Source organism: Amblyomma mixtum, chromosome 8 (assembly GCF_055824585.1).
Source record: "Amblyomma mixtum isolate Tamu chromosome 8, ASM5582458v1, whole genome shotgun sequence".
NCBI lineage: Eukaryota > Metazoa > Arthropoda > Arachnida > Ixodida > Ixodidae > Amblyomma > Amblyomma mixtum.
Window position 1 is genome coordinate 73,134,951 of NC_143019.1, and position 11,597 is coordinate 73,146,547.

The window sequence follows — 11,597 nt, forward strand, 5'->3', positions numbered from 1 at the left end:
AAGATTATATAACGGTGAATAAAGGTCGAAAGAATCTTAGTTGAAATCAAGAGGAAGAAATGGGCTTGGGCAGGGCATGTAATGCGAAGGCAAGATAACCGCTGGTCCTTAAGGGTAACGGAGTGGATTCCAAGAGAAAGCAAACGTAGCAGGGGAGGGCAGAAAGTTAGGTGGGCGGATGAGGTTAAGATGTTTGCGGGGATACAGTGGCGGCAACTGACAAAGGACAGGGTTAATTGGAGAGACATGGGAGAGGCCTTTGCCCTGCAGTGGGTGTAGTCAGGCTGATGATGATGACAGCGTCGTGTATTTCCTCGCAGATTTCGCCACTCTGCAGCCGCCTGTACTGGGACTCAGGAGGCGGCCTGTGTTCAGCATTGGCTTCCACGACTACCTCGAGAGGCCCAACGGCCTACTGAACTTCATGGAGATAGTGAGCCTCGCATCCTATACACTTCGACGAAACGGGCCTCGCCTGACCGCTTAATGTGGTCAGCCGATAGCAGAGGCGGATTAAGGAGGGAGATTTCGCACCGGGGGAGTAATTTTGAGTGGGGAAAACTGCATTGTCCGCATGCGTGTCCAACATTTTCGGACAAAAATTTTGAAAATTGAAAAATTGTGAGATACTGCTGTTTAAATATTGAAGGTAATTATCAATTCTTATGATATCTAGCAAAGTCTTTGTTTTGAATTGTTTCCATCAATCGCATCGAACAGTTAAGACTGCCATGGGAACCAATGCGGGATGCTTTGGACGATAGCAGAGATTTTAATAGAAAAAAAAATGTAAGACTACAGTCGGGTGATGTGCTGATATGTTGGTTGTTGTAGCGACATCTTACTTTACTTGAAAGAGTTTCCGCCCAAAAAAATTGCTTTGCTTTAACTACGGTTAAACCTGGTTAGAGAGCGAAAGTTGTGGTGTATCGGGCAACTAGACGCCGCTTGGCGTCTAACATTCAGTGCGTTCCGGACAACTTCGATACTCGTTTAATTAAAACATCTGTAATTTAGACGCTCAAGAAATTATTCATGAACGCCTAAGTACATGACTCGAATATACGTTTTTAGACATCTCTGCATTCACTAGACGCACGCCATCTTCTGGACCATTGCTGTACATTGCGTGTTAGGGTTTCAGTGGGTGCCGCATGATGGCGCTATGACTGCGCGCCATCATGCCATCATGCCAGTTAGCAAAATAAATTTGACGAAGAAGATGACACATGTGCAGTGTGTGGTAGATCTGTGGAAACAATTGAACACCTTATACTCAAATGTGATGGTATCCATCCGGATGTCGATGCAGGCGCAGTCACTCTTCTTGAGACCCTAGGGTTTAAAGATAACAATGGTGATGTAAATAAATCTGCAGTGGAAGCTAGCAAAAAGCGATCGGAGGATTGGTGGCTGAAAAGCAGAGATGTGGCATAAGGTTAGAATTGTAGAAAACCGTAGGTAAAGATGATGGCGATTCTTAATGAGAATTGCCAACACAATAAACAAAAAAAATAATAAAGAAATAAAAGCTGAGCATGGTGGCGATTGCCACCACCCCGTTTCAAAGAGGGCGCTCCTATCCATCCATTCATCCATCCATGAACCAAGGAAATTCACCGGAAGCGTACTTCGCTACTGGCTTCATTGAGATATCTGTAATTTCCATGCTCATAATTAAATTACTCACGCACGCCTCAGTACATATCTCGAAGATACGTTTCTTAGACACCTGTGCATTCACTAGATGCACCTTCATTCACTTCAAAGAGTCGAAAAGTCGTGGCGGTTTCATGTTCGAGTTTCCATGCGATGTACAAGTGCTCATAGGGCTGTTTAGCCTGCTGTGGAAAAGCCGCATGACAAATCGCTACGCAAAGCCGCCACATTCATTGACGTCTCTATTCAGAGAGCACTGTGCTATAGTGCGGGGGGTATATGCTGCGCAGGACCGACCTCCTGCCCGGCTCCCTTTCCTCGATGCATGCGTGTGTCTCCCGGAATGTTGATGTGCTGACGAAGTGAGAGCTGCTGGATGCTGGTTCTTCTGAAGGAACCAGCGCACAAAACACAACGGACAAGAAAAAGGCGGATTATGACGGACAGGAGCGCTGAACTTACAACTTTATTTCGGAAGTACATATACGTACTTTAAATATATCTACGTTGCATCTGTACTTCCGAAATAAAGTTGTGAGTTCAGCGCTCCTGTCCGTCGTGTTCAGCCTTTTTCTTGTCCGTTGTTTTTTGTGCGCTGGTTCCTTCAGAAGTATGTATTACCAACTAGCCCAACAACAAGTGTTGGATGCTGGTGCGATTGTGTGTGACGGGTTGCGTGATAAGACCTGGTTAAGACGGACTTAAGGAAACAAAATTCGTGGCGGAGTGGACGCGTCCCCGTCTCGAATGCGGGACGCCCGGGTTCGGGTCCCACCTACACCACAATTTTCTTCTTTTTCTTTATTAACTGAGGCCGCTTCAAGGTTATATCTGCGTCGTAACGGGACCTTCAAGGTTTGTATGCGGGAAGTGGAGATTTCCCTCCAAAATGCTTTTGTCCAGAATTGTTGGGAATGACCTTCGCGGAACAAGTTCAGGAAGTGCCGCTGCGAAACTGAGCTGAACGTACTTTTAAGGCGAAAGCCTTTAATACCTCATAATGTCGTTAGCAGACGATGTCGGCAGCCGTGTCGACAGACGCGTCGGCAGATTTGTCCGCCTTTCGGCGTCACTGCTTAAAAAGAAATTGCGCCGAGGGTGGGAATCGAACCAGGGCCTTTGGCATTTGAAGCGGAGACGCTACCACAACGCCACGAAGGCTCAAGGTTTGAGCATTCTTGTGCATCTATAACAAGATGTCACCAACACAATACAGAGCAAACTGCCCCTGGTGCGGCGACACACCCACACTATACCACATCACATGGGAGTGCGAACGAAATAAAGCATTCCACCAACACGAATTCCCGAGTGCGGAGCAATGGGAGAGCCGGCTCACCAGCAGCGAGCTCGCGGCCCAAAGGGCCTTAGTGCGGCACGCTACTGATGCAGCGCGACTCAGTGGAGCCCTGGACTAGGGGCCCAACCTTGCTGAAGAGGAGCCTCAAGTCGCCGGCGCCACGAAAGACGACGGAGGCTTCGAATCCGCGAATCTCTTAAAAGATCTCAATAAAAGTTTTCTACTACTACTTGAGCATGAATAAAGGCGCATCTAGTGAATGCATGGGTTTCATAAATAAAATAAAAGGAATAAAGTGAAGGAAAGGAAAAATAAAAATAAAAATAAGAAAATACACAAAAATAAAAACAAAATAAAAATAAGATATGAAAATAAAATAAAAAGACAATAAAAATAAAGAGCAAAAATAAAAATAAAAAACAAGATAAAAAATAAAACATAAATAAAAACAAACAGTGCGCCAGGAAACGCTTTCTCCTTGCAGCACTTTAGAGAGCCAAAGTGCCCCCTGAATTTTTCACTCGGTCCTTCCTCCGTACCCCTGTGTCGCAGGTGGGCGGCATCACCCTGTACGTGCTGATGACCACCGGCAAGAGGGACTCGAAGGCGGTGCGCTTCCTCGCCGGCACGGCCTGCACGTTCGGCTTCAACGGCTTCTACATGATGCTGTCCTGCATGATGAGCGCCGCGTCGGCCTACTACCTGCCGCGCCTGTTCTACGTGAGTGTGCTTCTAGGGTTACGAACTATTTCCCAAAGGCGGGGGGAAGTATTCAATTTGTTTTTATTTCTGACACGAACGGGCCTAGTTGGCACAAAGAAAAGAAGACTAGAAGCTCCCTGATTCAACATGCCGCGGCGACTCAGTGGTTAAGGCACTCGGCTACTGCGCCGGAGTACCCGGGTTCGAACCCGACCGCGGCGGCCGCGTTTCGATGGAGGCTGAACGCTGTTGTGCCGGTGCCCACATTTCGCTGGCTGGCCTCTCTAAACCAGTGCTGCGCGCCCGCCGTCGCACAAAGCGGGCCCAGACTCTCTCGGACATGTCGCGGCTTGCAGCGTGAATCATCCCGCCTCGCCGGCGCCCGGCCCGGCGCGGACCCTTCCTCCTCCCCCTCCTCAACGTCGGCTCGGACACCTGCGGCGCTTCTCCAGCCGCCCGTTCCTGTCTGCAAGCCTTCAACGGCCGGCCGCCTCTCGGCCATTCGTCTAATTTGAACGGTGGCCAGTGCCGTGACCTGATAAGAGGATTCGAACGGCTGGCTGCCTCAACGGACAACGGCGGCTTTAAAAACGGAGCCGCACTGAACCCGCGAAGCAGACGGGCAGCAGAAGAGCCATCACGCCGGAGCTACGCTCGCCGCCGGTGCCGCCCTTCTTTTTTGTGCTAGCTCGTGGTGCTCTTGGCCCTTGTATCATGTAAAAGCCCTTGTACATACTGTACATAAAGTCATTTGACTCACCATCGCCTCGACCGTTTCCTGGCTCGGACTCCCAGTCCCTACATTGGTGGCAGCGGTGGGATGCCAAAGTCCCAACAACGCAAAAGGCGCCTGTGTGCTGTGCGATGTCAGTGCACGTTAAACATCCCCAGGTGGTCGAAATTATTCCGGAGACCTCCACTACGGCACCTTTTACTTCCTTTCTTATTTCACTGAGTCTCACCTTCCTCCTTTCCCTTACAGCGCGGTTCGGGTGTCCGCCGAGATATGTGAGGCAGATACGGCGCCATTTACTTTCTTCGAAAACCAATTTTAATTTTTGCCAACACATGAGGTAGATTTGCATCTCTAAAAATAGGGCATGCTTGCAGTCGGCATTGGAAACAGATCCACTTTTCAAAACAGTTACCAAGATTTCAATCGATGTTTTAATCTCCTCAAATTGCAAATCTTAAAACTTCCGCTGCCACGCTTGAAAGTCTCCTTTGCTAACTGCATCAAGCTGCTATTCTTTTAGGTGGAAAAATGCCTCCATAGCGAGCAGTAAGCATTTCGTACATTTATTGATCGAAACCTACCCCAAGACTTGGGCGGTATGTCCTGTCCCATTAAGGGAGTGCACTAAAGGACAGTTTACTTCTTTTTGGCCCCTTATAGGTTAATTTATGTTTACAATGTATAGGCATAAAAAAGCAAAGCGACATAAACGTGCGCCCTAAAGCAAACGGACACACTGTCACACTGTAGCTTATTTACGCGTTGTTTAATGTGAATTGATGACGTTTAATTTTTAATGACACAAGGGCAGCTTTAGCCAAAGAGCCCAAAGGAATTTCGTTTACAAAATGTGGAGTCAAAGGCCCATTTTCCAAGTGTTCCGCCCCATGGAAGCCGTGTGCCAGGCCAGCCAGGGGAAATAATGTACCTACTGGAAACCGGTGTGTATACCTGGTGGCAGTGGCAATCGAACCCCTTTGATGCCGGTACCCGCAGGTTTCCGATGCGCACAAGATTTCCCCTGGCGTGGTACTCTGCTTCTCTGGGGTGGAATGCTTGGAAAATGCCCCTTCGACTCCACCTGAGCAGATGCCTTGCGCCATTGCGCCCTTTGGCCAGAGCTACCCTTACGTCGTTAAAATTGATCAGTATCGCCGAATATTTCAGACCCTTTTTCCTATCAGCAACTAGAAAAATTGGGGAATTAAAAAAATGGCAATTTCGGTTCTTAAATTTCGCTAAAAGACCTTAAGAAGTCTCTTTTGGCCAATATTTTTTCGTTCAAATTATCTGACAAAAGGAACATTCCACGAATGAAACATTGCTGCCTCCGCTGCGGCACGTCAAATGGAAGTTGAGATGTGCGACATTTGCTTGCTGCTGATAGGGATGCGGCTTCTAATGGTCGCACAGTGTCCTCTTTTTTTTTGTCAGAGCAGACGTGCTTGCGTTCATAGCTCAATAGTGTGCTCCGTTTACCATGTCCGCACATGTACACAGTCGATCACACCTGTCTAGAGTGCTCGAGCGGTGCCGGCCGGTGGAAATAAAGCGAAATTCTCAAGAAGGCATTGACTTTCAGTGATAATACTTGCGCTGGGGAGAAGCCTAGTAGACATGTGCTCCACACAGGCACCGGCGCCTTACCCCCAGCAAAGCAGCTGCGATAAGATTTAACTACATTTGCTCCCCAGCGCACCGCTCGAGCGCTCTAGACAAGTGGGATCGACTCTGTACACGGGAAGGGCGAACCGTGATAGCGAGTGGTTAGCGAAGGAGTGCATAACTGAGCTGTCGTATATCCTCTGGTGGCGTATTTCATTGTTTACTAACAAGGCTGTATTACTCATTGCGCATATAAATAGTGCGCATATAAATAGGTATTGGCTTGGGGGGTTTAAAGTTGCGAACATGACACATGTGTGAACATAAACTAGGGTTCAAACTAAATAGTCCATGCCTTATATTGCGAGGATAGGGCTATAGCCTTGAGTATGGTACCTCTTTACATGTTGTCACGCGTAATGTGGCCTGCGGTTGAAAGGAAACAAAAGCATACTTCGAACGGCCTCTTGAAGTAAACAAGCGGCTAGTTTAACCTAGAGAACAGTTACCATTTAAAGTAAACCGGATCTTAAACATTAAAATAGCGCTGAGGTGTTTGTTTGCGCGGGGTACGCGTTCACAGATACTGGCTCAGTGCAGTCTTTGAATGTTTTGTTGTCTCTCCCCACCGGTCCATTCGCAGTACGTCATCTTTCAAGCAGTCGGTGCCGCGTCCTACCTTGCCAGCTCGCTGTTTATTATCCGAGACACCCATCAGGTGGCGCTGCAGCCTGTGAGTACATACTGACTACAAAACGCTTGAAATATAGGTGTCCAGGCCAGTGCTTGTAGGGCGAATTCTTTTTTAGAGCGAAACCTCTACTCTTCGCACTACAACTCCCAAGGTCAAGTTTGGTGCACGTTTGACCTTGAGCCGGCAGAGCGGGGGTGGGGAAAGTGACGTAATACCACGTGACTCGCTGTGGAGAGGCGCCGCAGCTGCGCTCTTTCGGAGCCTCGCCTGCAGCACGTGACTAGCGGATGTGTAACAGCTCCATTGCTGGCTCTCGGACGCTCAGACTCGTCATGGATGAGACATGTGCCGGACCGACAACGGCGCCAAACCATGCGTAACCATGTATACTATAGCTTTCGCTCATATGACTAGGTTTAAAAAGCGCTAAACCTCTGCTAGTTTTTTTTTTTCAGCCCAGAGCGAACTCTTTTTCAATCCGACCCGCGGGCACTGTGGTTTGCCGATAATCGAACTTAAGTTAAATCAAATTTACTTTTGGAAGCACCCGTCGCAATTTAACCACCCGCCCACACCTAGAGAAAATAGTCACGTTGTATCGCTCCTTGTCTCTGTATCTCAGTAACTGCTTTCTTTTTGTTGTTCTTGAGAATACGTCTCTAGTCTTTGTACACCGTTAATGAAGAGCCATCATACTACACGATTTCCTTTTCGTTCCTGCTGTAAGTAGCTCGTGGCGTCCTCGAAGCTCTAAACTTCTCTGGCGCAAAAAGGACCCTCGTCTAGACTTTTTAGTTTTTAGGCGTGTCTTAGGGGTTAGACTGAAGGGTTCAATACAGAATCATGTGGCCCGAAAACTTTTCACCATGACTGTTCATAGGTCGCGGCGCATGCTATCTCGGTTTGAGTTTAGAAGTCCAGCGAACTCGTCGGGCGCCGGAGCAATTTAACACTAATAGTTCAGTCACATTCGAATATATTTTTCCCGTTGTCGCTGGTGCATATTAATCGCCCTCCTTATAAATTTTTGCAGTAACTAATCGCAGGTTTAGATAGGCTGGATGTTCGGATTGAATGAGTTCACATTAAAGACTATTGGCCACATTTTGCTTTTGTGTGCGTACAAAGAAGTGTTAATTGTGACATTGACTATATTACTGCACTGCTACACAGACCTAGCGAAACCTCTTGCGGGTATTATAAACGGCACATCCCTTTCAATGCAAGTAAATGCTAAGTGGTGCGGTTCTCACGTAGTAAAAGCATGAATCTACCAGTATAGTATGAATCTACGAATGATCAGTCATTCGTGTCATTCTGCTCATGGTGTGAGACATGGCAAATGCAAATAAACTTTCGTAAATCTGTATACATGTCATTCTGTAATCGCACAATGCCATCTTCTTACACCTACTCATTCAAAGATAACTCTCTGAATCAAGTGTCCGAGTACAAATATTTAGGTCTTCTTTTTTCTTCTAACTTGTCCTGGTCAAAGCATATTAACACAATATCCAATAATGCTATGCGGAGGCTCGGTTATCTAAAACGTACACTAAGTGTTGCCCCACAAGAAACTAAACTGGTAACATACAAAGCTTTAATTCGTCCACTTTTGGAGTATGGGTCAATAATCTGGAATCCTCATAAACAGTCCGATATCAGTAAGCTGGAATCCGTCCAAAGGAAAGCAGTACGGTTTATTTGCCGACGGTATGACAGACATTTTTCACCTTCATCCACTCTTCCTGCCATAGGCCTTTCCCTCCTTTGTACCTGCCGCGACAATGAGTGTTTAAAATATTTTCATGTTATTGTTAATTCATCCCGCTTTGCTTCACTGTCTGAGTATTTGCATTTTTCAGCATCTTCATCTACAAGGAGCTACCACCCATTGAATGTAACACCCATTCACGCGCGCACTGATACGTTCAAATTTAGTTTTTTTCCTCGTGTTATCGAACGATGGAATTCTTTACCCGGTGATATACGCTCCCTGGAACCAAACCTATTTTTCAATGTTGTTGCAAATCTGTGATTAGTCTGTTGCATTTCTGTTCTGTATTTTAATGGTGTTCACTTCTGAATATGTTGTCCCTCTCTGCATTTTTTTTCCTTCCCCCCACTCCTGCAATAGCGCCATCGGGGCTGCAGTATATGTAAATAAATAAATAAAATAAATATCAATGCGTTTTTACTGCCATTTACACCGAATAAGCACCTTGGTATTGTTCTGACCCCAAAACAAATTTGGATTAATCATATTAGCCACATTTTCTTGGATGCTGATCGCATTCTGGGAGATTTAAAATTTTCAGCCATCTGTTGCCAAACTGTTGCCAAAAATAGCTTACCAATTTTTGGTTCGTACTAATCTAGAGTATACTTCTTCACTATTATGCCGCCGCGGTGGCTGAGCGGTTATGGTGCTCGGCTGCTGGCCCAAAAGACGCGGGTTCGATCCCGGCCGCGGCGGCTAGAATTTATTTGGAGGAGAAATTCTAGAGGCCCGTGTACTGTGCGATGTCAGTGCACGTTAAAGAACCCCAGGTGGTCGAAATTTCCGGAGCGCTCCACTACGGCGTCTCTCATAGCCTTAGTCGCTTTGGGACGTTAAACCCCATAAACCAATAAACCAAACTTCTTCACTATTGGACGGTCAAATTAACGTACTGTTAGTAGCTTTTGAAGCAAAGCGAAATCACACTCCTTGTTTTATTCTTTCTTATAATGATCGTTCAGCAAGCGGAACGCTCATGAAGCTTACTTTATCATTACCGCCCCTTCACTGCGCAGTGCGCTATGTTACGACTGCGCCTTTTCTTTAAAACTTATCATTTGAGCGCAAGTCTTAAAAAAGCTCTATTCACCCATCTTACCTGCATTTCATTCTGCACTGATTATCCCCGCCAAGTCAGCATTCCATTTTGCAGCACTACTGCTTGCTTCGCATCGTTCAACCCCAGGGCGTCACTGGTAGCTTTTCTTACTACTAATAACATGGCATAATTCAAAAAGTGATTTCGAGCTCATTTTGTAGTAGATTAGGATATTACCCTGTAGGGCAACGATGCCGATTTCGCACGTATATGCATTATTCTTGCTGTTCTAAAAAAGAGTAGAGAGACCAAATTTTTGGATGGACATTTTTTTTTGTTTGGAGTGATGCCCTAAAAAATGGTATGCATGAGTCATGGCAATAAGTCGTTTATAATTGATTTTTTTCTCGGTCCTCTCGTTTCCGGCTTGAGAACCTGAACGGCGGCTGTGGCGTACTAGAGACGTTCAGGTCATGTCAAGCGTGCAAAAACTGCGATATAATCGCTGTCTGTTCTTTTTTTGCCATTTCTGTCTTTGAGCGGGATTTTCGTACGAGTTGATGTGAGTTAAAACGAAGAAGACAGAGACTATGAGCAGTTTTTGTATGCTTCACATGACCTGAACGCATCTTTGACGTCCCAACCGTCATTTGGCTTTTGAAACCGAAACACCATTAGAGAAAAATATTCAGTTATAAATTATTTACCTTAATTAGGCGCATTCCACTTAGCTGTGAATGTTTTGTGACGTGCTGCGCATCATTCTGCGCCTTTAATACCACTTGTACTTCTCGCTTACTGTGCTGTAACCGATTTGTATTATTACCGCTGCTGAGCTGCTTCCAAATAATCTCAACCTTGTAGTACCTGCTTGTTTCGCTTTCTCCTCCCACTGAAATCTTCGTTGCGTTCTGCATATTTTTTGTAATATAGTGTAGGCGGTTTCATCAAGAGCTCCGCCATCTCTGAAAGGTGGCCCCATATAGTGTCTGGCCAGTACCGGCAACCATGCTGGCATGTGCGATCTCGATGCGAATCGAACTCGACGCGCACCGCAGCCGTGGCCTAGTCGTTCGAACATATGCCTCGTATACGGGAGGTGCAGGGTTCGATCCCCAGTGCCGCCGGGTCCTCCGCTTTTGCCTCTCAACGCTTGAGATGCCAAATTGTCCTCGCAATTTTTTCGCGCATTTTGATTTACCCCGTGCGTTAGTTTTGTTATTGTAAATAGGCTTTTTCCGAGCATTGTCCTCGTTTACTACGTTGTAACTCCTCTTGGCCATGAGCGAACCTGAAATGAATAAACAAATAAAATGTTAGTATTTAATTTTGGGCGAGTGACTTTTTTTGAAATAACTGCGCACACATAAGACAGGACATAAAATGGGACACACAACGCGCCTGCGTGTGTCGCTTGTTATGTCGTGTCTTGCGTGTGCGCAGTTATTAAGGCGAAAGCCTTTAATGGCTCATACTGTCGTTCCATAACAAAGCGTGTCACACACATTTAACTTGGGAACGAAAAAACATAGAACAAAACCAGTGGTTGCTTCAGATAAAGGAAGAAAAAATGAACCTACAAGCCAAGTTTGATGACTGCACATTAATTAATTAATTATAGGCAAAAATGTCGAAATAGCGTCGAAATAGCCCGGACGTCGATATAGCCACGGGAACGGTGCGACGCCACATCCATCGGAAGTCGTCACGGCATAGTGAAAATTGTCACAGAATGGTTGAAAAAGCGTCGGATTTGTGTCAAATTAGATGTAAAAATGTGTAATTGAACGTAATTAACAATTAAGATCCCCGAAAAATGTATAATTTCGGTATCGATGTAGCCATGGGAACGGTGTGATGTCACATCCACCGGAAGTCGTCACGGCATAGTGTCCATGGCTTTCGCCTCTGAACACTTTATTTACAAAAGTGTCCTCGCAATTATTTCAAAAAGCAAAATGTGACAGTGGAGTTTTTTCGGCGCAGATGATCGGGTTCTGCACGGGCGGCCTGCATGCCCTGCACTTCGGCTACGCCGCCTACAAGAAGTACTACGTGAAGAGGGACACCGGCTGGTTCTGA

The 11,597-nt window shown here is 46.2% G+C and overlaps 1 protein-coding gene across 1 annotated transcript; it reads left to right on the top strand.

Annotated features, from left to right (window-relative positions):
* The first annotated feature begins 409 nt into the window (after positions 1 to 409).
* On the top strand, positions 410 to 11,597 carry LOC149332995 (uncharacterized). The gene is made up of 4 exons (XM_089557610.1): positions 410 to 433; positions 3,512 to 3,679; positions 6,646 to 6,735; positions 11,502 to 11,597. Exons 1-4 carry the CDS (start codon positions 425 to 427, stop codon positions 11,595 to 11,597), a joined length of 363 nt encoding a protein of 120 aa, XP_089413736.1. The 5' UTR covers positions 410 to 424.